General features: G+C 41.2%; 1 protein-coding gene across 1 annotated transcript in view; it reads left to right on the forward strand.

The window, feature by feature from the left end:
- WDFY2 (WD repeat and FYVE domain containing 2) overlaps window positions 1-26,099 on the forward strand; it is a 173,526-nt gene that overhangs the window by 75,105 nt on the left and 72,322 nt on the right. The window contains exon 3 of the mRNA XM_080799754.1: window positions 12,514-12,587. Within this exon, the coding sequence (XP_080655880.1) occupies window positions 12,514-12,587 (74 nt within the window). The remainder of the gene's footprint in view (window positions 1-12,513; window positions 12,588-26,099) is intronic.

Here is a 26,099-nt window from a genome sequence, read left to right on the forward strand (position 1 = left end):
TAACTTTTTCATGGAGTACTTCCTTCAACATTTAAAATTTTACCCGGTGATTACATTTGTGAAGTAAGTTTGTTCTTGCGTTATTGTTATGTTATTTATTCAAATACAAGACAGTCAACATTGACGATTTAGTTCTCACAAGGATTTGCTTAAGATTGAAACATTCTAATTGGAGGTCAATCTCATTTCCTCAAGCTCTTACATGAGAAATATGTCCTTGTACTGATAAATAACTAATCTTTTAAATATATTAAAAAAACACACATACTACTGATTCTTAGATTGGTGTGCTGGCAGAGGTTCTCCTATAGGGAGAGAAGAGCTGGCTTCCCAAAATAGGAAATTTCTTTTTAGTCTGATGTTTTATTATTAAAAATTAATGAAGTTTCGGTATCCTATTCCATGTTTGAGTATAAGATAATTATGTACATTCATTATTAGTTATATTAGTAAACATTTCCCCAACTCCCCTTCCTTCACATCTTAATTGAAATTGAAACTGTAGCAAAGTCCCTCTTCGGGTTTGTTGTCTGGGCCCACTTACCCTCTGGCTTGCTGCAGTGTGTACCTCTTCCCCTTCATAGGAGTATCCTGGTTTGGGAAATACATGCGACAGTGTACAGCCAAAATAAATGCAGGCTAAATTGTAGATACGATTAAGTTTATGCCCCTGGCAAGAGAATTCTGTGATAACATAAACAGCAATTTTGCTTGTTGATTAACAAATGAATTATTAAGGATATGATCGCTTTCTGTGATTTTCAAATTATCTTTGAGGTTTTGCATGCCTTCAGAATTTTATAGTAAGTAAATGATAACCAAAAAGCTCACCCAAGTGGTCAATCCTGCATTAGGGAAGAAGAAACTTTTTGTGATTCTTCTTCTTCTTTTTTTTTTTTAAAGATTTTTTTTTATTTATTTGACAGAGAGATAAGAGAGCACAAGTAAGCAGAGCAGCAGGCAGAGAGAGAAACAGGCTCTCCGCTGAGCAGGAAGCCAGATGTGGGGCTCGATCCCAGGACTCTGGAACCATGGCCTGAGCCAAAGGCAGCTGCTTAACTAACTGAGCCACGCAGGCGCCCTTTCTTGTGATTCTTATATTGGCCCTTAACCTGTTGTGCCACCAGCCAACGGGCATTCTTTAGCAAAAGGCCTGGGTGAACTTTCTCTTTTGGCTGTGGCAGTGATGAGGGCTCAGGTAAAAGGAAAGGGAAGGGGATTCTCTGATGGACTGCTTTTCCTGATTTTTGAGTGATGTAACCAGTCTTATCCATGGTCTCATTTTTTCATCAAACTTGACATGGTATCCGACTAGAGGACGTGTGGAAGGTCTGTAGTCAGCTCCGGAGAGCTGTCACTCCCATGCCCATGAAGACAGAGGAGAGTCAGACCTTGGCAGAATGATGAGAGCTTGGGGATGGTGAGCAAGGAATTTTCTTGAGATGAACATGAATAGGACTCTCATGGGGACACAGCATCCTGAGCCATTGCTTCTCTGCCCCCTTCCCCATGTGTACATCCAGACATATTTTGCTGTCATTCTCTGACGTTCTTTTTATTTGAATGTCACTGAGAATACAGAGAAGCCTCTAGTTGCGTTTTTATCATTTATGAAGCTGTGTGAATAACTACAGGCTGCTGTAGCTCCTCCCCCAGGCAGAAGTGCTCAGTACATAAATACTTACTGCAGACCTGAATCTGATATTAAAGAAGAGTGCCTGAGAACATTATCGGACATTTTGCTAGGGCTTAAACACAGTCGTGAGAAAGAGGACCCTTGAATTATTTGCATATTTTGCCGATGGCCTTCTACTGAAGGGAGTGAAAAAGGCATCACTTTGCTATTAAAATGTGTTTCGACCAGCCGCATTAGGGTCACCTGAGAACTTACTGGCAATGCAGATATTGGGTTTCATGCGAGAGCTAATGAATCAAAATCTGCATTTTTAATAAGATCCTTTGGTGATCTGAATGTAATGTTTGAGAAGACCGTCTTCTAGCATTATAGTCAACATGCTTATGTATTTACACGTGTTTATATGAACACATAGAAAGCCTCATGCATATAAGGTATTAATTTGTAAATAAATGGATATAAGTATACATTATAAGTACACATTCTAGTGGATCAAACATTTATTGCATACCTGCTGTGTGCAGGCCACTGAGGTAGTTGCCAAGGTTTGCAAATGAATAAGGTGCATATGGTCAAGGTGTTTTCCATAATCTTTTATTGTTGGATGGCTACCACTACCACAGAGAGGTAAAAAAACAAAAGGCTATATTCTTCACAATTGATCAGAAATTGACTTCTATGTTCCTAGGAGTTGAATGTATTTAGAAAACACAGTAGCTGATCTTTGAGCAAGAGTCAGTTTTGTTTAACTTGAGAGAGGTAGTATCTTGTTGCATAAGGAATTATGCTATATTTTTGGACCGTTAGAAAACCTGAAATAGCTTTGAATTTCCAAAGGCTTGTTTTGCATTTCTTTCTGTTGAAAGGTGTTATGGGGCGCTGGGGTGGCTCCGTCGGTTAAGCATCTGCCTTCAGCTCACGTCATGATCCCAGGGTCCTGGGATCCAGCCCCACTTTGGGCTCCCTGCTCGGCAGGGATCCTGCTTCTCCTTCTCCCTCTGCAGACGGTTCTGCCCTGCTTGTATTCCCTCTTTTTCTCTCTGTCAAATAAATAAATAAAATCTTAAAAAAAAAAAAAGAAAAGAAACCTGTTTTGTTAAGAGATTACTTAGTCTTATCCTTAAGTAATGATTATGTGGTATTAGTTACAAAATAAGTAGAAAGATAGAGTATATCTAGAGGCTATGTCATGGACATCACAAGGCAGAGAGGACCATATGGTGTGTTTATGGTGGTATAAAATAAGTAGTATTCCAAATCCAGAAGAGACCATAAAGAAAATATCTTGTACGTGTAGTATATGGCTTATTTATTTATCTGTTTATTAAAATACCTTTTAAGGTAGTATTTGTCGTGTTCTGCATAGGATAGTAGTGTTTTGTAGCGTTAAGAAGAATGTGGAGTTTCCCGGAGAGGGAAGAAGCACAAGGCATTCGATGAAAAGGGATGAATGGTGAAGGCTGAGTGTGATGTTGGGAGTGAGTCTGAAAGGATAGGTGTGAGAAGGCTGGATGAATTTAGGGTGTGGTAGACAAAAAAATAAGAAACAGACACACCATGATCAAAAACACACCTGATTTGGAGGTGTGTCCTCCTACCCTGTGTTTTCTGAGAAGCTCCTGCTTCCCCTTTAAGAGGGAATCAGGAGAGACCAGACTTGCCTGGTGAAGGCTGTTTGCTCCTGAGCCAACCTGATTTTCCCAGAATTTAGAATTTGGAGCAGGAAATTCTCGTGTCAGCCTCAGCTGGTCCCTTGAGCTGGGAACATGTAAACCTTATAGCTGTGAGGTATTTGAGTGCATAAAGAACCAGTGAAAACCGATCCCCTTAAAAGGAAGTATGAATCAGAGAGGAAGGACCACTTGGCTCCAGAGGGAGAGAAAGCAAAATAGGTGATTCCTGAAGGTTTTTGTCCTCCTCCTCCTCCTCCTCCTGATCTCCAGAAGCTGGCTCTGCTTCTGCCTTTGAATTCAAGAGATATGTCCAGGAGTGCTAACATTCCCTCCAGTGGGTTTCTCTGCCTCCCAACTGCAAGTTTCTGACATGGCCTAGCCATGATTGTATACCTCCCAATTCCTGGCTGTTCAGTTTCTCTGGGATCTCTATGAGCTTTAAAGAGAAAAGACGGAGCCATGTCCCAATTGATGCCACTGTGCTGTTGAGCTGAAAATAGAATGGGAAGAGTGAGGGCAAGTAAAGAAGAAAAGCAGAAAGAGATATTGATCCTGTTTAATTTCTTTGGACAGTTCATTCAGCAGATTTTAAAAGTTTCTTCCATACTCAACACTGTGCAGTGTCCCAAGGATATAGTGGTTAAGTAGGGCATATGATTCCTGTCTTCATGGTGTGTACAGTCTTGGTGGGGAAGGCGAACTTAAAATAAACACCGCTCACGCTGTGTGCTGAGTGATATAATGGGAAACAGGCGTCATGGGAACATGGTCACAAAGGTTCCCTGAAGAAAGCCCCATTTAAAACCCTGCTGCCTATAGAGAATTTGGGGTGACTGATGACTTGTTTTGTAATTTCCTATATGCCAGTTTTTACGGGTGACTGAGAAATGAGAGCATTTCCTTACCTAATGTTCTTTCGAAAAATCATATCTTCTTGATGTACGTCGTGTGCTAGCTGCTTATTGCCTGTGAGAAGGTCAAGTTACGACGTACCCAACTGGGACCTCTTGGAGCTTGGAAACCAGAGAGGGGCCTTTCTGAGGGTATAGAGTTGAGGTTTCAGTTGTAGCCATAAATGATTATTTGTTCCAGGCTTCTAATAGGTACCATTTCAACCACCGCGTCTCTGCAGAGGGAAGAAACAAAACAAAACAAAATATGAAAAGCATAGGCATTTCCTTTTTCATGGTTGAATTATTTTAGATTTGCTTTTTAAACTCGATTTGCCATTCATGGGGTCAAACAAAGGGATGGAGGAGAGAAATCTCCAGCAGGAGCCAGGGAGGCAGGTGTTCGAGATTTTGCTTATTGTATTAAAGTATTGGGTATCATGTCTGGGCCTTTACTGCCAGCTTTCCCCGGTGGGCATGGAATAGGTGAAGCAGCTTGGCTGCCAAGGATGTGGTGACTGGGGAGGTTAAGAGGCCCGGAGCCCTAGGACTGAGGGTGTGCCGGGCAGTTGGAAAACCTCTGTGGGTTCTGTAGTTGGTGGGGCAAGCAGGTGGTATTTACTTTGGCTCCCCGGTGTTTATGAATTTGTCCCTAAAGCAGAACAGAAGACGGTTTTTCAAAGATAAGTGCAGATCAGAGGCGCACCTAACACAGCAATAAGATGACCTGTGTTTTTCCAGCTCTCTGCCTTGGCGTGATGGAGTTGGCATTTTCCCCGTCTGCAGCTTTGTACTTGGGACCCCCTCAGTTTTTCACACAAGTCCGGCCGCTTGACCATTTGCTTGGCTAACTTTTAATGTATAGGAACTCGAGTCCTCACTGAAAAGTGGAATTTTGAACCACTGCTTCCTGGTTTTTATCAAAAAGCCTGTTTGAAAGAAAGACTGCTTATGGAGGGCCGTATGGCAGCCATGCGGTATGATGGCTCATCGGCACAGTCTTCCCACTTTGGGTTAGCCCTCTGTGGGAATGCCTGTCTTCACTGCGTCCTCTGCTTGGACCGATGTGTTGCATATATGAGATGCTTTATGGCTGTTTTTGAGGTAATTGTCTACCATAGTGCTCAGCGCGCTTCTGAGGAAGCACTGAGTGGGCCAGAAGCCCTTTGCTTTCTCTAAGGCAGAACTTCGCAGTCCGTGTGGCGCATCAGGTGCTGGGATGATCCAAGCCGATTACAGACCCTGAGAGCTGATCTTCGGAGCTGGGCAGGAAATCCGGTCATCCGGGCCCTGCAGATCTCTTTCGTTGACTCCAGCGGCTGTTCAAATCTAGTTTTCTGTATGTATCATGAGGTGAAAAAGGTTGGGGGGACAGCTCTAGGGACCTGGTTCACAGTCCTTATGGATCATTGTAAAACATGGAACCTATTACGTTTGCCAACAGATCTTTATTCTCATTTTCTTTCTGTTCTTTTTTTTTTTCTTTCTGTTCTTACACGTATTGTCTTTAGTCGTGACATTTTGCTTATTTCTGTTGTTTGGTTTCATTGTGATGCTTTTTTTTCTTTTAAAGATTTTATTCATTTAACAGAGAACTCACAAGCAGGCAGAGTGGCAGGCAGAGGGAGAGGGAGAAGCAGTTTCCTTGCCAAGCAAGGATCCCGATGTGGGCTCAATCCAGTACCCTGGATCATGACCTGAGCCGAAGGCAGACACCCAACCGACTGAGCCACCCAGGCGCCCCTCATTGTGTCTGCTTTTTAAGTCATTTCAAATTCTTTGTGAAATGAGGTAGGGAATGCATTAAATTATCTTAGTTAAGACAGAGAGATGAGGTTTGGACATAGGCTTACTGTTTACATGAAATTCACCCTAAAATATGTATTTTTTAAGATTGGAGTTTTCAAAATAGCTTGTAGGTTGGAACCTATGCCTGGGTGGAAAACTAGAATTGGATTTTCATTTTTGCTGCCAATTTGCTGAGTCATTTCAGGCAAATCCTTTACATTTTCCCTGCTCTGGAGCCTGATGAATAAACTGTCCCATTTCCTTTGATCTCAAATGTGCAAAAATATTTTGGTTGTGAGTTATGTTAAATAAGTAATTTATAAAGTATTTTCAGGTTCTTGGTGCTTTAACAATATAGACTATAGCTAATCTGTACCCAAGGGGGATTAGGAAAAGACTGACTAATATGTGAGGTTGTGGCTAGTTTGATTTCCTTTTCCTTCAGTTCTACAGCAACAGATTATGTGAAAATTGAGGATTTAGAAAATTAAAATGAGTAATATGTTCACATACTGTATACCTGGGTTGGAAATGGGTCATTTTGTATGTAAATTGCAAGTGTTGAATTTTCCATTGGCCAAAGGAGAACTTTGTGTAATTTAAGACAATTAGTGAAACTGGTTTGTGTGTTTTCCTATCTCTTCTACTGGGTTTATTGAAGTTTTGGGGGAAATTTATGTGGATAGATTAGTAGTAAAAGCTATTTAAAATAATGAATTTGGCATTTCTATTTTAATAAGGTAGTGATTGTTTTTGTGACTTATAGACAACATCTTTAACTCAACTGAGAGACTTTCTTGGCAGACTAGGGGATATGGGTATAATTGGAAAATGCTCATCTTATTATTTTATACCTTATTTCAAATAACTCCTTGGTTCCTAGTTGTGAAGTATATTGTTCTTTTGTTGGTTTCTTTTGGTATAGGTTTTGTTAGGGATCCATATGTAAAAGCAATTCACTGTTTTTACTATCAACATTTTCAAAAATACTTATGTAATATGATCTTTTAATTCTGTATTTACTAAGAAGAAAATATGCCCAAGGAACTTCTGATTTTTAATTAAATGAAAACATGAATTATCCAAGGTAAAAATAATGGATTATTAACTAATCTGAATAATTATAGCATTTATTTAGCATATTCTTATTTGATTTTCATATGACAGAGTTTTTTCTTTTTTTTTCTTTTTTTATTTTATTTTATTTTTTTTTTTTTTTATTCGACAGATAGAGATCACAAGTAGGCAGAGAGAGACAGGCAGAGAGAGAGAGAGGAGGAAGCAGGCTCCCCGCTGAGCAGAGAGCCCGACGCGGGGGCTCGATCCCAGGACCTGGGATCATGACCCGAGCCGAAGGCAGAGGCTTTAACCCACTGAACCACCCAGGCGCCCCCATATGGCAGAGTTTTTAAAAATTTTTTTGAACTTAGATCTTAAACTTGTAGGGGTAACTTAAAACCTGTCTGGGAGAAAAAATGACCACTGCTAATTCACTATAATTTTGCTGATATTACTCAGACTAAATTAAAAGGAAACAAGTGGTTAGTTTTAGTAGAGTGCATAAAATATTTGCTTGAAATGGAAAATGATTTTTAATGCTGGGCAACTGAAGTCCTAAATATAAGTGTTCTTAATAAAACATGGGTTAAATATTGTAAACCTAATAAATATTGTCTTGTGATAAAGAGGACTGAATGACATAGTGTCCGTGAATTAAATATTTATTGTGTGGTGGTGGGGTGCTCCTTGAAGTTTTTTAAAGATTTTATTTGTTTATTTGAGAGGGAGAGAATGTGAGTGGAGGGGAGGGGCAGAGGGAGAGGGAGAAACAGATTCCTCACTGAGCAGGGAACCTGATGTGGGGCTCAGTCCCAGGACCCCGAGATCATGACCTGTGCCAAAGGCCAATGCCGACAGAGCCACCCAGGCACCCCTCCCTGAAGTCCTCTTATTGTAGGATCCTCATAGTCAACTTGATCAGGATTCCTTTAATACCTGAAGTTTTATTCATGGAAGTACCATTGTTGGCTTAGTTTTAAAGAGACCACAAGAACATCCCGTGAGGATTAGTAATGCCTTTACCATTGTAAAGCAGTCAGTGTGATTGAAATCCACAGCTTTAGTGAAACTTGTGTTTGAGTAAAGTTCAACCAACAAGGAAAGGACAGAAAATAAATCAGTCATAAAATGAAAAGAATTATAGGTATAAATAACAGAAATTAGGTAGCTCCCCCCCATAAGAGTATTTTGAGAATGCCTTCTCAACTTTTTTTTTTTTTTAAAACAAGAGCCATATATATATATATGCATATATATCTATCTTTCTTTCTTTCTTTCTTTTTTTTTTGAGACCACTTGACGGATAAGAGTATTGGAAATACAAGTAGCCAGTTTCTCTGTAATCCATTTAATCACTAACTCTGTTGAGGCTGATGTCAGTCTCTTTGAGTTCCATTTCTTTGGGGCTTACATCTCTTGGACTTTTCTCCCTTCAAATTAAATGGTCATTAATATAACCACCCAGACTGGGGCTGCTCTTTATTTCAGTTTTCCCTAAACCTTACGCTGAATACCTTCCTGAAACTATAGATTTCATTTTAAAAAATTATGAAAGCGTTTAATTTTTAAAGTAAGATTTTGACAGGCCATCAAGGTCTAAAGTCCTGATACTTACATAAGAGACTATTATTTTTCATTACTCATAGACCTCCATAAATTTCTTTTCCATCTTATTTGTGCCTTTTAGTATCTTTCAGAAATTTTGCCAGATAACTTCTTTTGGCTATCCTCAGTCTGAAACAGAAAAGAGAAAGGGCCAGTCTTAATCAGATAGCATAGAAATGAGCTCTTGGGGTGCCCGGGTGGCTCAGTGGGTTAAAGCCTCTTCCTTAGGCTCAGGTCATGATCTCAGGGTCCTGGGATCGAGCCTCACATTGGGCTCTCTGCTCAGCAGGGAGCCTGCTTCCTCTCCTTTCTCTCTGCCTGCCTCTCTGCCTACTTGTGATCTCTGTCAAATAAATAAATAAAATCTTAAAAAAAAAAAGAAATGAGTTCTTGTACTATTTTATTGAGGAATAAACCATGGGCATTGTTTTTCTTAGGTTTTAATAGGCATATTGGGGAAAAAATGGGAACCTAATGGTATAACATCAGCAAGACCAGTGGCAAGGCCTTGAATTTCAGTTACTGGGTTTGTGTAGGAACAGTCCCAGGCAAACTCCATACGGATGGTATATGTGGGAGGCCTTGACAAATGGGGGTTGCCCCACAAAGCTTACCAGGTGTGGTTATCCTTTCTTGTGGGGAAAACAGTTAAAGGTGGGGGAAATAAATATATCTTCAGGTTTTGTATCATGCTGTATTTATTTCATCTCGAGTTCAAGGATGCAGCTTTGAAGGAGAAAGTCAGTGGAGGAGCTGTATTGTCATTTTATGGGTCTGGTCAGCCATTTCACTGAGTCTTTGGAGAAAGCCCTGCAAGGTGGGAGAGTAGAAAGCTCTCAGCCATTTCATCTCTGACCTCAACTTTCAGCCATCAGATGGAGCAATTCTTTATTGACCTAGGAACTATTAGTATTATATCATTTAAAGCTGAATTCTTACTTGTGAAACATCACATTTTTGCAATGTAGCTACAAATATTGTGGCTTAAATCATATTTTATTTGTTTTTTTCCCTACCCTTCCTGCTGAGGGACCCCTTTTACCATTTGGCCAGAATTACCATTAATTTACTGTGACTTCTTATCCTACCCAGTTTTCCCCCTTTGATATTTTCTTGCGTGGATAGGAGCCCATGTTGTATGGGCCATGAGACTAGTCTTTCAGAGCCTGCTTTTTTTGTTAATTTCTGGTGAGCTGAAGTTAGAAGGATCTCTCTTGTCAATCTGCCTATTCCCCCATTTCCCAAAAGGAAAGGCATTTACTATAACAACAGATACGGGCATCAGTATTCTCTTCCATCCACTCCCTGCCTCCTTGGCCCTGCCAGGGCCTGTGGGTAACCAGCCCAGGGCCTATTCCTGTGAGAGTGTCACAGTTGGGAAATGGTTTGAAGAGCATCAGAAGGCTCACCTACGAAAAGTCTTTTGCTACACACACACACACACACACACACACACACAAGTGTGTGCGTGCACACATACACGCACATGGGTTTGCTTGGTGTTTTACCAATAATGCTCCATTGGAGGGGTGGCTTTGTTTTGGGGGGCAACTGGAAGCTAATGCTCTTTAGCTCTGGCAATCCCCTGTCTAGAACCATCTTGGGTTCAAGTATATGTGTTCTAGAACAACAGGATTTCTAAAGTAAATTTCATTTGTTTATGGGATTCTCTGGGAAAGGTCTCTTCCTTTTGAATTCTGGTGATGTTTTCTTCCTGTAAACATAAAGTGATTTGGACTATAATAGTGATGTTGGGATGAGTCTTCCAGTTCCTGTACACGGTTGGGGCCACAATCTATAAATTCCTTGATGACAGCTGTAATTCCTTATCTATCATTATATCACATGCCTGGGAAGCAGTAAGCATTCTGCATTTTTGTTAAAAGAATAATAGGAAATCTAGTAAAAGGGCGAAGAAATCCAGAAGGAAAGAAATAGCAATGTAGATGTCAGGGTTGCCTACGCAGTGTTGTAAAAAAGTCATTTAAGTCACATTCAGAGAGCAGTTTGTTTTCTAACTATTACATAAGCAGATATGAACTTTGGAGGAAATCACACAGAAGAGACTTTTTTATATGGTCAGGCAGGCAGCTAAATGATAAAGTTATTCTTGACCAGTTTGTAGCCCTTTGGGGTTTTGCTTCATAGGCTCATGCTTATATCTTAATACACCATAAGATGTTTAACACTTTTAATAGGAATAGCAGAAGAATAAGACTAATACAGTAATAATCTTGTCACATGAACACAAAAACAGTTCCATTTTCTCCATGTATGTTTTTAGGTGTCTATGTACTTTATGTAGTTGTAATCACAATGTATTTTTTCTTTTGTTCTTTTCAGCTAACATGATAATTTTCCACGAAATCATTAGATTTTAATTCTGAATGCATGTTACAGGCTTATGAGACCTTGCATCTTAACACCTGCCTAGAAATTGTGCCGACATAATTGATGGGCTACAGGCAAGAAAGACTGACTTCCTTCGGGCAGCGCGTTAAATATCATTTGACTACTTTTTGCAGCAGTGTCCTTTTGGGAATCCAATTTAATTTTGTGGCTGATCAGGGTGAAGATACTCTGCTGTTCTGGTAGAAGTGTGAGGGAGGGAGGAGTTATTCTTTGTGTTTTCCATTTTCTGAATATATCACGATTGAAAATTAGAAAAAAGCAAATACTTCATGCAGTTTGAAAGGTCTTTTTTGTTGTTCAGGGTCCTTTTATAGAGAATAAAAAAATGTTACTAAGTGATCTGCTATGCAGTGGCTCTCTTAGTAGAACTTGAAATTCTTTTATAGTTTAGAGGTAATCTAAGTAGGGTATTTCAAAATAGGACTGTGTGTTTGAATGAAGTCTTTGAACCTTCTCCAACTTCTTTATTCCTGTGTGACCTTGAGTAAGACATCTAATCATAACTGTAGAAAGTAGGAGTAAGGCTGGCTGAGGCTGATTCTGATTACGATGATGAGCACTTTGTCATGTATGGGGCTACTGTGAGGAGAAATTTAAAAATTGTGTTGGACTTGTTTTTAGAACAACTATTTCAGTGTAGCGTAAATTGTCAACAGGCCCCATTCTTAGGAGCCGGTGGCAGTAGAGAAGGCAGGGATGGGGAAGCTATCTGCTCAGTAAGCACTTCTTGCTCACACTGGCTTCAAGGCATGCTTAGTTTACTTCTCAGGTATACTCAGGTAGTAGCCAATTTTGCAGAACAGGGAGGCCCTACCCAGACTTGATTTCTTTCCTATGGAGCCTGGCCCTGTGTCTAGCTGGTTCCCCTAAACAAGACAGATCCTCAGTCTTTTTCACTCAGCAGCCTTTAATGCTGAGAGTAAAAGACTTGTTCTGTTAGTCCACATGCCCCGAAAACAATTCGGAATCAAAAACCAGATTTTTATATGTGTACATATATTTTTATATGTGTACATGAGGGGAGGAGGGAATTATAAGATCTTTCTTTATATTTTTTCCCTAGTTGAGAAAAGATAGGTTGTTTCTATTAAAGATGGGGTTTGAGTGGAAGAGATAGATCGAGGGCAGAGGGATTACACAGCACAAAATACTGTTAATCTAGTCAGGCAAATTTTGATTCCATACTGACGAAACAGCTGAGACCAAGCGCCTTGGAACTAATCCAGTTTGAGAATATCTTACTCGTTATATTCATTAAAAGGATAACTGAAAAAACTAGGGGTTGGTTGTAAGATTACTGTTTTTATTTTTTGGTGAGTGGGCGTTAAATGAACTGTTTTTCAGGAAATAGTGGGGAAAAAATAGCCACACACTCTTAGCTAGTTAGTCACTCCTGAATCGATGAGAATCATCATTTTGTTAATTTCATCAACATGTTCATTTCTTTCAGCTCCATGTTCATGCATGTCTTTTAACCCGGAAACAAGAAGACTGTCCATAGGTCTAGACAATGGTACAATCTCAGTAAGTACCCATAAATAAGATTTCCAGTTGAAATACTTCCCTTCCTGTGGAGTATGTGTATATGTATTGTGATGAGAATTATTTATTAGTTTTTTTCAAATGAACAAATTAGTTTTCTTGCTAAGTGAAGTGGAATTTGCAGTGCAGCAGATTATGATGAAGTGTAGGGAGAGCTGATATCAGTCTCCGTTTAAATGTTGACAAGATTCAGCTTGCCTTCCCATGGACCCAGTGGCTAGAACGGGAGCTTTGGGAGGCCCAAAGTGAGTGAACCCTGTGAATCTGTGTGTTAGTGAGAGCACGCAGGGATACTCGAGGCTGTGATCAGATGGTTAATCATGGTGTCATGTGCTTCCTCAGACAAGTGACAGAACACAAGGGAAATGTCTTCTCAGACCTGCATGTCTGATCTCTGATACTTGATGTTTTTTTCCTTTCCCTCTTCTGCTCCTTCTTGTCTTAACTCCCTCTAGCTGTGAAGAGAGTCCTGTAAATTGTGTGAATTTGTTAAAAGAAAAAAAAAAGTCACAGAATCTACATTGGGCTATAAGGTAGAGTCAGATAAATACTAGGTTTTTTTTGTTTTTTTCTTACTGTAGATCTTGAGGGAATTGAAGTGATTAGGGATTGGGAGTTTCAGGTTTTACTTCTTAACTTAATCATTTTTTAAAAAATATGTTTAGTTTCAGCTACTGTTTTAACTAAGTGCAATAAGACTGATCTGGCAAATTCCCCATTTTGGTAAATTGTGCATTATTGCCTGCAGTCCTGACAAGAGAGGCCCTGCTTTGGGACCCGTGAATTAAAGGACCCTGTTCTGCCTGGCCACATTTCCCTAGAGGATGAAGGACCCTAAGAGAGGTCCAGGGCTTGTGCCCAGCCTAGACTCTCATGCCACCTACTCCCATGTTCTGAGTACCCGACTTGAATTTTCCTGACCCCAAATAGCTTAGAGTCTGCATGTACTGTATTGTGGAACTTCAAGGAGTCTAGAAATTCTAAATTCCTTCCTGTACCTCCAGGTGGTTGAAGGTATATTTGTTAAGATTTGAGGAAGCGACCATATTTTATTTAATAGTTTAACTTGATATATAACTTTTAAATATTTAGACATATGGAACGTGGATTTCCGTCTGTAATCATAACCTGATTCTTACAAGGGGTCTGAAGAGGTGGGCTTGGAATTTTTCATTTGGTCTTTAGTCAAAACATTTGTTTGGTAACTCTTATGGAAATTGTAACAGTATTATTAAATATGTACCTGCCTGTTGACAAATATTTATGGAATTTCTGTAATGTCCAGTGCACTTGGGAGGTGTGTAAACTGTTCTGTAGGAGGACAGCAGAGAAGTAAATGATACGGATCTTCATCTGGTTTAAGGAGAGTTATTTTTAAAAAGTGGGGTGTGTGGGGGATAAATTTATTTTTGAAAAATGAAGAGGGGTAACTGGATTGTTCAGTGAACTGAAGTTCACTGCAAAGGAAATCTGAAAAGATGAGCTAAGATCTATATATTGTCCCAACAGTTCGTGGAATAGTATATGTAACACTCACTGTCCATGAAAAGACTTAAGTGTATATAACATATGGGTGAGTCTTTGCATTTTTTGAAATCAGTGTAGGTGGTTCATGGGTGCTGATAAATTTGGCTTTAAAGGCGAGAAAGGTGACCAAAGTAAGTTATGGAGCATTCTGGCTATTTAATGTGTATAAGAGGAGAGACCATCTTAGCCATTATTCGTTTAGTGAATGAAACTGCCGGAGAAGTGGAACATAAATCAGGGGGGCTAAGCTTGCGATGCATCTGGTGTAGCCGTACTGTGTGGATATCCCAAGCCTTACCTTACCCTGATCTCCTAGAAAAGATTAAGAACCCAACTTCTTAAAAAAAAAAAAAAAAAAAGAACCCAACTTCTATGACATAATTTCCTTAAAAGAACCTGTTTTATGTTGTCAAAGCGGATGAGTTGTAGACACTCTCTATTCTCATTTGAAGAACTGTGAAGGGCTGAGTTAGGAAAGGCACACGGAGAGAAGGGCTTGTTTAAGGTTCCACGTTCTCACTGGGGTTAGAAATACTTACACAAAGTCTCAGCTTTCCGGACCTGAGAAATGCTATGCAGAGACTGCTCATTCTCTGTTCCCTGAGTATAGGAAATAAACTTTAAAAAGAAGTAACAAATAAACTTTAAAAAGAAGTAACTTCTTTAAAAAGAAGTAACTAGTTAACTTTTTGGGGGGGTGGTGGTGAACTTATTAAAAAAAAAAAAGAAAGGAGGACATCAGAATGTAAGTCCTTGTGTCTCTTTATTCTGCTGAATGAAAAAGATTGAAGAGACAGTTAACCTTACATAACTGAAATGAATTAGAGATGAAGTGGAGACAGCCAGTACAGACTATGGTTTCAAAAACTTGTCTGCAAAAGGAAGGAGAGGGAGGGTGAGTGCTGCAATAAGATGAGACATTAGACAAGCAGCAGGGGGTTCCTGAGCCACTCAGAGAATTTAGCTTTGGAGAAGAGTGGAGAAACTGTTGAGATAGAAAGGCTGAGGCAGTTGTGAGATGCAGGAGAGAGGAATGACCTTTTCAGTTTCTCCTGAAGTAGCAAGTTAGATCACCTATTCAGAGAAGCTAGAGGGGGTGAGGGTGTGTTTCATGTCTGTACATTTCACTCTTGCTAATCTTAGAACCCTGATGGCCCTTCTGCCATCTTGGTGTACAGAGTCCCAATTCTCTCTCATCGCCTTGTTCCAGTGTCATCTCCCTTTTTGTGCTTTGGTTTTTGTTTTGTTGGATGGTTCCTCAGCCCTTCCAATTGAAATGAATCACACACATTACTCCATAGGTTAGCTGTATTATATTGCTCATTTAACTTGTCTTGTAAAAAGCTTTTAAGTCTGTCTCCTCCATTAAAGTGTTGAGTGTTGAGGAGTTGGCCCGTCCCTTACTCATCATAGTAGGGTTCCTTATACAAATTAGGGACTCACTGAATAATTTGTTAGATGAGTTGCTGACTGAAGTACAAACGCTATTATTATTTAGTATAGCTGGCTGTACTAAGTACCTGCTTGAATTCTGAGATAGTTTATTTGCATAATTCTGTTGCCATTCAAAATATTTGTCACAATGGGATTACCTTCTGCAGGGGAAAACATTATGCCCAATAGTTTAATTCTTTTTGAGTTTTCGGAAGTGTCACCTGTTTTAATGTCAGAGAAGTCACTCATTGTGCAGACTGCTATTCATGCTGAAGTAGGACTTTGAAATTTTCTTTTTTAAAATTTTATTTATTTATTAAGAATTTATTTATTATTTATTTGAGACAAAGCATGAGCAGAGGGAAGAGGCAGAGGGACAGGGAAGCCCGATACGGGGCTAGATCCCAAGACCCTGGGACGATGACCAGAGCCGAAAGCAGATGCTTAACTGACTGAGCCACCCAGGCGCCCTTTCCTTTCCTTTCCTTTCCTTTTCCTCTTGCTTTTCCTTTCCTTTCCATTTTTTAAAAAAAAAATTTTAAAGTTTCTTTTTAAAATTTATTTGTTTGACATAGAGAGACACAGCGAGAGAGGTAACAAGCAGGGTGGGTGGGAGAGGGAGAAGCAGACTTCCTGCCAAGCAGGGAGCCCGACTTGGGGCTCGACCCCAGGACCCCAGGATCACGACCTGAGCTGGGCGGATACTTAACGACTAAGCCACCCAGGCGCCCCTTTTCTTTTTTAAAGATTTTTGTTTTGGGGGCACCTGGGTGGCTCAGTGGGTTAAAGCCTCTGCCTTCCGCTCAGGTCGTGATCCCAGGGTCCTGGGATCGAGCCCCGCATCGGGCTCTCTGCTCTTCTGGGAGCCTGCTTCTTCCTCTCTCTCTGCCTGCCTCTCTGCCTACTTGTGATCTCCGCCTGTCAAATAAATAAATAAATAAATAAAATCTTAAAAAAAAAATTTTTGTTTTTAATTTATTCATTTGCGGGAGAGAGCAAGCCAGTGACAGCATAAGCAAGGGGGGAGGGGCAGACTCCCTCCTGAGCTGGAAGCTGGACACTGGTCAATCCCAGGACCCTGGGATCAAGACCTGAGCTGAAGGTAGATGCTAAGTGACTGACCCACCCAGGACTCTGAAACTTTCTATCCCAGTATCTCATGTATTCTAGCCAACCAACAAATAAATCTAAACATCAACAATGTACAAAATAGTAAGTTCGATTCTAACATGTGGCTCCTGGTCTCAGAAAGCTTATTCAGTTGGGGGGAAAAGGGAGCATGAAATTGTGAAATAAGTAACACAGAGTAAAAAAAAATAAATAAATAACAGCCCCAGCAGCAGCACACCAGTGAGCATGATGCTGATGGGACAGTGAGGGCAGGGGATCGTGGGAAGTAATGGTCCGGGTCAGCCCCGTGGAGACAGGCTGTGAGCTGGGTTTAGAAGATGGGCTAGGATTTCGCTGGCTGAAGATGGGAAGGTAAGGTATTTCAGGCAAAGTGAATGGCATAGGGGAAGAGAGCATGGTGGTGAGAGAGGGCAAGAAGTGTTTGGAGAGAAATGAACTAGTCTGAGAAGTGGAATATTAAATACACAAGGTGTCTGGGGTCCTGGCCCAGGATGAGTAGTTGGCATTTGAAGGAGCTGGATCCCCAACAAGGCAGCTCTCCCTCCAGCACCACAGAGAGGATACACCGCAGGTATTCAGAGAGGATAATTGGTAAGGAAATGTCCACACAGAAATGAAAGAACTTCCTTAAACTAATTTTCGCTGTCTCTACTGAGTAATGGCTTAGTCATAGAGATGTATAGATGCTAATCTTCATAATTATATAGATTTTCTGCTTCATCAGAACCGTTAGTGAGCCAAAGTTTTTATTGAAATCTTGCTGGACAAATGCGTATTCATTGAAGCCCCCCCCCCCACCCCCCGAGCAAATGATAAATCTCTGTTTTCTGAAGATGGTTTTCATATATTTGTTTATGGTAAATTTGGAATGAGAAGAAAAGATTGATCTGTGTAATGGTTAGCATTCAGGATAATGATTATTATATAACAAGAAGTGATATATGTTTTTAAGAATAAATGATATTGACCATGTATGGATTTATTGCTACTGTTTTGGTAGTTCTTGTGGTTATTATCTTCCTGTAGTATATATTGGTGTTAGTTCACATAGTTGTGCAAGGGAATGAAAGGGGAAGGAGAACTGAACACTGAGCATGCACCATGTCCCAGACATTATTTCGTGTACATCACCTCATTCCAGCATCACAGGAATCCTGTGATGTAGGTGGCATCACTCAGCATCTCTCAGAAAAGGACACTCATGTGCCTTCTCCAGCGTACGTAGCCAGGAAGCAGCTCTTAGCTGAGCTGGGAACTCTGGGTTCCCCGTGAAGCCTGGGGTTTCTCCTCACCCGTGCTGCCATCCACTTCTTTGTCCAGAAAGATTTCCTGCTAAAGGCTTTCCGTTTCCTGCCCATTTGTTCTTGCCCAATAGGCAATTATATGTCTACTTACGGAGTATTCTTGAGCGTGGTGCCTCATTTGTTTGTGGGGCTGTCTCCTTCACTAGACTCTGAACTGCCTGAAGGCAGAGACCATGTCTGTTTCAGCTTCTGTCCTAACAGAGTTCCCGGGCCTCTGTAGATGCTTTGTAAAATGTCGAGTGAGGAGGGAAAGGCATTTCAGTTTATGTCATCGGGTTGCTAACACCAGTGTCAGCCACTCAGCCGGCAAAGGTAAATTGCTCTCCACAGTTGACACATGTGAGCGATTCTTGTTTACATGACTAGTTTGGGCATATGGAAGAATTTGATGTCCATACTCTGCTTCTTGAAATTCATAAACAGAGATTCACTAAACAAACAACTAAGAAACCAAAGCAGAGACAAAACATGTTCTGACAGTTTGTGGGACCCAAAACGATGCTGTTAGTAAGTCTTTCATTGCCTCTTTTTTCACTTAGACTAGAAATCTGTTGAACTTTTGGGATTGCTGAAGGAATAGGCCTTCTCACATCATTTCCTATTATTTAGAGATTCCCGTTTTACAGATTAAATTAACAGCTTTACAAGAGCATCGCTCTTTGGTCCCCTGTAGTTAATCCTTATGGGGTGTGTTCTGAAAGTGCTTCGTGTAATGGAATTCGCAGGGGTATATTGACTTGGCAGGATCTCATAAGTAGGGAATCTGTGTCACAGGTCACAGGAATCACTCAGGCAAAGAGTCTGGTCGCAACAGGGAGGCAAAAGGTGTCTCCTTCCAGAAGGCTGATAGCTTCAAGGGAGAGGTATGTAGTTTCTGTGAGAGAGGATATTACTTTTCCAAGTAAAAGGAGAAATTACCTTTTTGAAAATACAATCCTTAGCATCCACTAAAAGGAGACCGAAGAATCATTAGAGCTGTTTTTATCATCTGAAACCAAGATCTTGAACTCCGCTAGTATTTTACCCTCTTCAGAAGGTCTGAGATATTATGACATCTTAGCAGTCCTCTTGTGTTGCCATGGGAGCAAGATGAGTAATAATTAGTTGCAGCATATTGATACTTGGTATATTACTTTCCCTCCTAACAAACTACTACACACCAAGTGGCTTAAAACAACAGAATTTATTTTCTCACAGTTCTAGAGACTAATGTCCAAAATCAGGATGTCAATAGGGGTCCTTCTGGAGGCTCGAGGAGAGAATCCTTCTTCTTTTTTCCAAGCTTCTGGTGATTGCTGAAAATCCTTGGCATTCCTTGGCTCATAGATGTGTTACCCCAATCCCTGCCTCCGTCTTCATGTCCCCTTCTTCTCTGTGTCTCCATGTTTACACATGGCTTTCTTATAAGGACACCAGTCACTGGATTAAGAGCTCACCCTAATCCAGTATGATCTCATCTTAACTAATTATAACTGTAAGGACCTTCACTCCAAATGAGGTCACATTCTGAAGTTCTAGGTGGCCATGTGTTTTGGGAAGACACTATTCAACTCGGGATACCTAATAATATTGTATGTACATTATTTCCCTAACAGTGTTCTAACAGTTGATTAGGAAACAATTTGGTGAATATGCAGTATGATATCTTCAGGAAGAGGTATCCAAAGATATTATCCTGTAGGCAGAGATAAGAAAATATTACAATTGGAAAACACCTTCATTCTTCTACAGCTAATGACACCCTCCCCTAGATTAAGTGACATGTTGGTAGGTCACATGTTAAGATAGTCGGACAGAGCTAGGATTTCCCTGACCTTTCTGTCAGGTTTTCATTTTATGATACCAGTTTAACTTTTTTCATACAACTCAGACAGCCCAACCACAAGGAATTGCCCTAGGATGGTCACTAACGAATTGGAAGCTTGCGTCATTCCATGCATCTAGCCATTGCTAAAAAGATGAGTTTTTTGATTTTTTTTTTTAAAGAGAATTTGAGCTTTTAATGTAACGAGATGTTTTGGATGAGTTGTTTATTACTGTGGGTTGTAATGAGCCTACAGGGACTGAACCCAAATGGTGAGGTCATGCTCTACAGTGATGACAGGTAGCCTACGAATAACGCATTTCGGCTGCTACCCAAGTTGAGCCTCCAGCTGGGCCACCCTTGCTGGAGAGGTCCCGGTGCATTCCAGGTTTTGTGCTTAGAGAATAATTTTTTTTTTCCTGCGTAGCAGTAAGGGTCCTGGGGTGCTGACATGCTGCTTGCTTTCTGTGTATTCATACAGTGTAATTCACTGAACGTGGTTTCGTCAAAGGAGTTACTTATTGTTGTTGTGGGAGTTACTATGTCATCAGTATTTGTGTGGATCACAGACCTTCTTAGAATGTCTCAAGGACCAGCTTCTCTGACATAACTGTCTTTTCAATGACAATTATGTCATTGTACATGTCATCCTGTCATCTTTTGTTCAGTACCTGCATGTTCCCTAAAAACTCAGTCAAGTGGTGGTAAATGCAGATACCAAGGGCATTCTTCAGCCTGGGATTATTTTATGGCATCTCCATTGCAATTATGAATTTTTGATGGCCTTCTTGGTCCCCCTTTTACACTGATTCTGTAGCATGCATATCTGTAGGAATGCCCTGTTTTAAATTGGTAGTGAGATGATCCGGTAGAGTACATGATAGGTTGAAGTCATTTATACACTATCTCCAGAAGTTATCGGGCACAAAGGAGGCCTTATGAGCACATTGTATTACTATTTCAGAAGGTGGTCATCTTCTTATCTTGGCCACATCAAGTAGTTTATCTGTGTTCAAGAAAGGCAATGGCTAGGAATTGATGAACATATTAGGTTCCGAATAACTTTCTCTTAGTCTTATACCTCAATAATCTCTCTCTCCTCCCTGGATCCTGCCCATTGGTTTTATTTTTGTTTTTTAAAGATTTTATTTATTTATTTATTTATTTAAGATTGAGAGAGAGAGAATGAGCAGAGGGAGAGGATGAGGGAGAAACAGACTCCTGATCCACGTGGGGATCGATTCCAGGACCCTGGGACCATGACCTGAGTTGAAGGCAGACGCTTAACCAGTTGAACCACCCAGGCACTCTGTGCATTGGTTTTTAAACATACTTGAGGTTTATGGTTTTTACAAAAATATTTATTTATTTGAGAGAGAGCGAGAGTGCAGAGCAAAGAGGCAAAGGGAGTGAGGAGAGGGAGAACCCCAAGCAGACCCCGCTGAGCTGCAGAGCCTGATGTGGGGCTTGATCTCACGACCCTGAGATTATGACCTTGCGCCTGATCAAGACTGAGGCACTTAGCTGACTGTGCCACCCAGGTGCCGCTGTTTTTTTGTTTTGTTTTGTTTTTGTTTTTAATGAGAACAAAGACCTCATAGCTCTTCCCTATCCACCTAGTGTTCTGTCTCTCTTCTCTCCATATAATCACACTTCTCACAAGAATTGTCATAGTAGTGACTTTCTGCATTTCCCTACTCCCCTCTCCACCCCCCGCCACCAGTGACTCGGACCGGACCTCTACAGTTCGGCTGCCAGTGCCATCAGTCTATCCAAACAGCTCCGGTGCTGGTTACAGAAAATCTCCTTGTGAGTCTGTCCAGCTGACATTCTTAAGTTGTCATCATGTTTGACCTCCCTGCAGCATTTAGCTCTGCTCTTTCTTCCTGAAATAGTTTCTTTACGTACATCCACAACCCTGTACTCTCCTGGTTTTCTTCCTGTTTTCTGCCTGTTTTGTCTCCGTTTTCATCATAGGATGTGCATTAGCCAGCTTTGGTTTGGTATTGGAGTTTCTCCACATTCCTTCTAGGCCTTCATCTCTCTCCTCTCTGGGCTGTCTTTACCTGAGTCATGACTTCATTTGTTATTCATATGACAGTAACTCTTAACTTTTTGATCTCTCTTCAGACCTTTTCTCTGACATTCCCATTCCTTCAAATTTCCTGTTGAGTATCTCAAAGGAACCTCTAGTTCACTAGGTCCAGAATCAGACTCATGTGCCTTCCACATACCTAGTCTTTCCCAGAGTTCCCTATTTCTGTGAGTGTAACCACTGTCCACTCGGTTGCATGAGCTGGGGCTCTGTGGAGTCATTCTCCTTCCTCTTTGCTTGACTCTGCCCAGTCAATCACTGACTGGTTTTTACCTCCCAAATACCTCTCAGCTTCCACTCCATCATCGTTCTCATTATCATCAACTCCTATCACCACCACCATCTCCCTGCTCTTTGTCTCATCCTTGGACCCTCCGTTGACCTCACTGGTCATCCCGTATCCATTCTGTCTCTTCCAGTCTGGTTTCCATATTGGAGCTAGAAGGATCTTTCCAAAATACACATTTCATTTTGTCCTATGGGACAAAGCCTTCCCAAAGCCTTCCCATGGCCCGTGTGACCCTGCCGGATCTGGTCCTTTCCTCCACAGCCTCCTTTTGCGCAGTGCCCTCCCTTCTGGAGTTTCAGCCTCAGTTACTTTCAGATGCTTATGCTCACCAGCTTCCATCCTCTCAGGGACCTTTTGCCTTGAGTGAGCTTCCTTTCTCCTTTCCTGCTTAACTCTCATCCTTCAGATTTCAGTTTCATTTTCTTTGCCTTGGGGAGGTCTCCCTCGGTCTTCCAGCAGTTCCATCCTTGGATTATAAATGTTCATAGCACCGTGTGCCTGTCCTCTTTAGCGGCTGTCTGAGTTGTCATTTTATACTCGTTTGTGTGATTACTTGATGAATGTGAATATTCATCATAAGCTCCACAGGGCAGCGACCGTGTCTGCTTGACTCTTCGTTACATCCCTGACACCCAGCGCAGTGCCCATGAATTGCAAGGGCTCTGTAAATATTCACAGACAAATTCACAAACGAGTACATTAATTAATATCATCTGTTGCTTGGACAGTACATAGGGCTAAGACCACAGGCACTGGAATCAGACTCCCCGAGTTCAATCACAGCTCTGTCCTCCCAAGTGGTGTCAACCTGGGCAAGTTGCTTTACTCTCTGTGCTTCAGTTTTCTCAACTGTAAAATGAGGATAATAATTATAATGATTTTATCAGGTTGTTGTGAGGATTTTCTGACATGGTACACATACAAAGCTCTTAGAACAGTACCCATGCATGTCAAGTGCTCCATGGTATTAGCTCCTTTCCACATCGTTGTCTTAGCAACAGCAGCGTCTTCCATTGGTGGTAACCAGAAGACAGTGACAATCCATGTCATGTGGAGTTAACGGACCAGTTCTGAGGGGAGGAAGTATCTTAATGGCAGCCTTCTCCTTAGGATGGTTCCACTTAATTCTGGTCCCATCTTTCAATCTTTGCTATGTCACCACAGTAATTCACCAGTGATGTGCAAAAACATGGACTGTCAAAGACTAATTTTTCTGCCCAAAATGTTCTCATCTAGGTTGTTGCCATTTTAACCTTCATCACTCACAGGAAAAGGTTGAACTCAGAGAGATGTACAGATTACTAAAGATGCTCTGAAAGGTATTCAGAGAAGATGTAGCAAATTTCCTATCAGGGAGACACCCTTACTCCAGTGGATTGAGAAGTGTGGGAGGAGTGAATGCTATCAGCCATGGGGGCTCTGCCACTCTCTATTTATTTAAGAGTCTGAGTTTTATAGACCCAACGTCCAGACAGCTATCTGTGCCCCTACAAAGTTTTACAACACTAGGAATCAGTCTTGTTTCATAAATCTTTTCTTAACCATTTCCGTCCAGGCATATACAACATTCTCTGTGTGCACAAGTATTTTGCTGATGTTTGCTTGGAGCTAATCTTTTATATAAACTGTAGAGCTGAACCACCGTTCTCATGTCACTGATATTTATATGGCAAAGTTCAGAGCCCAGAGGGACTAGGGTGGCATTTCCATGTCAATCACCTTTGAAGACATTCCTCCCAAAGTACTTTGACAACAGCAGTCATGAAACCGACCCCCCAAAGAGCCATCTGACATTTATTCTTGCGCTGTAAAGCCTGAGAACACATGAGAGCCAAAACGTGTGAAGGAAGCAGTTATTCTTTTATAGCCCTTCCTGTCGCCGGATTGCCATCACCTGTGTTAGTTACTCACCTACGCAGTGATCTGGGACAGCCTTGAACACAGGCTGCCTGCTTGCTGACTCCCTCCTCCCAGCAACCCCTGACCTGTCCCGCTGACCTCAGAACACTCTCCAGACTCTCCCTCCAGGTCTGTTCCCACTGGTACTTTTAAAAATACCTGTCTCTCACCTGTTCTGCTTGGGCTGCTGCAAGAAGCCCCAGATCTGTCGTACTATGTGTTGTCTCTAGTTCCCGCCATCTCCTCTGCCATCAGATATTCACAATTCTGGTGTATTCATGCCACTCCTCTTGTGTAGACTCTAAACAGCTTCCAAAAGGATAAAACTCAGATTCCTTCAATTCCTGCCCATTTTATCAGCTTCAGTGTCAAAACCCTCCTACCCAAATATCAGACTTGTTCTGCTCACACATCAGTGTCCATGGACATGGAGTCCCCTTGCTCACTGCCTGCTTCCCTCCCCTCAAGAAGCTCCTCGGCTATCTCTAAGAATTGGCTTAAAGCCCCAAATCCATTCTTCTGAGAAGCCCGCCATACTCCAGGGCAGAGTGAAGAGGTCTTCTTAAGGTTCTCATAGCACTTAGTTCAAATTTATACTTTAGTATTAATGTGATACTTACTAGTTTACATGTATGTTTTATTTATATGATCATGTATGAAATAAGATAGCATATATAGTTCCTGAAAGGGTCTGGCAAATAGGAGACATTTCATAAGTGCAGATTTCCTTGTTTTCTTGACCTCCGTTAGCCTGAGCCACTTGAAGGCAGGAAACATAAGATATGCACAGCCCTTACACAAATTGGAACCTCAGTAGTAGTTTCAGGGGAATTAAAGCCAACCAGTTTCATTTGCATTTCTGCCCAGAAGTTTTTCTCCTTTCCCTTTCATTCTTACAGTCTAGTCAGCCTTCTAGAAGTTCTTGTTTCCTGTTAGCTCTTTGCTTTGGAGAAGGTGATTATACTTTCCTCCCTGCCTCTGTCAGGTAGGGCCACTCAGAGTTCCTGGTAGAGACTGCTGTTGACACGCTTGGCCTTCATACATCAGGGGCACATATCAGGGGAAGGCATCCTGGTGGTTGAGGTATGAACTTTGCTTCCAGAGAAACCTGCATCTCAATTCCAGCTCTCCCATCTTTTAGCTGGTTAATCATGAGGAGGTGGTTAACCTTACATAAGCCTTAATTTACTCGCTGTACATTGGGAATATGTGCCTCTTGGGGATTTATGAGGATTACATGAAATAATTTAAACAGGGGCGCCTGGGTGGCTCAGTCATTAAGCATCTGCCTTCAGCTCAGGTCATGGTCCCAGGGTCCCAGAATCAGTCCCCACATCGGGCTCCCTGCTCAACGGGAAGCCTGCTTCTCCCTCTTCCTCTGTCACTCCCCCTGCTTGTGTTCCCCTCTCTTGCTGTCTCTCTCTCTCAAATAAATAAATAAAATCTTGAAAAAAAAACATATAAAGGCCTTAATGAATGATTATTATTTTTATAGCAGAAATTCTGTTCATTTCAAGAAGAGATGAAATTTAATTTACTTAAAAAAATACTTATTTATTTATTTGACGGAGAGAGAGACACAGTGAGAGAGAAGGAACATAAGCGGGGGAGTGGGAGAGGGAGAAGCAGAGAGCCCAGCAGGGACCCCGACATGGGGCTTGATCCCAGAACCCTGGGATCATGACCTGAGCCAAAGGCAGATGCTTAACGACAGAGCCACTCGGGTGCCCCTAATTTCCTTTTTGATAAAGGTTAGTTTTATTTGAAATTGAAGACTTGATTTGTTGCATAATTAGTTGCCATCTAAGTTCAAAGATAATTTTTTTAAAGTGGAACTTACTTTTAAAAGATTTATTTATTTATTTATTTATTTGAGAGCAAGAAGGAGAGCGCCTAGGGAAAGGACAGAGGGGGGAGAGAAGCAGACTCCCTGCTGAGTGTGGGGGCCAATGGAAAGATTCTCTCCATCTCACAACCCTGAGTTCATGACCTGATTTGAAATCAAGAGTCA

This window comes from Martes martes, assembly GCF_963455335.1.
Source record: "Martes martes genome assembly, chromosome: 3".
In the NCBI taxonomy this organism is placed as follows: domain Eukaryota; kingdom Metazoa; phylum Chordata; class Mammalia; order Carnivora; family Mustelidae; genus Martes; species Martes martes.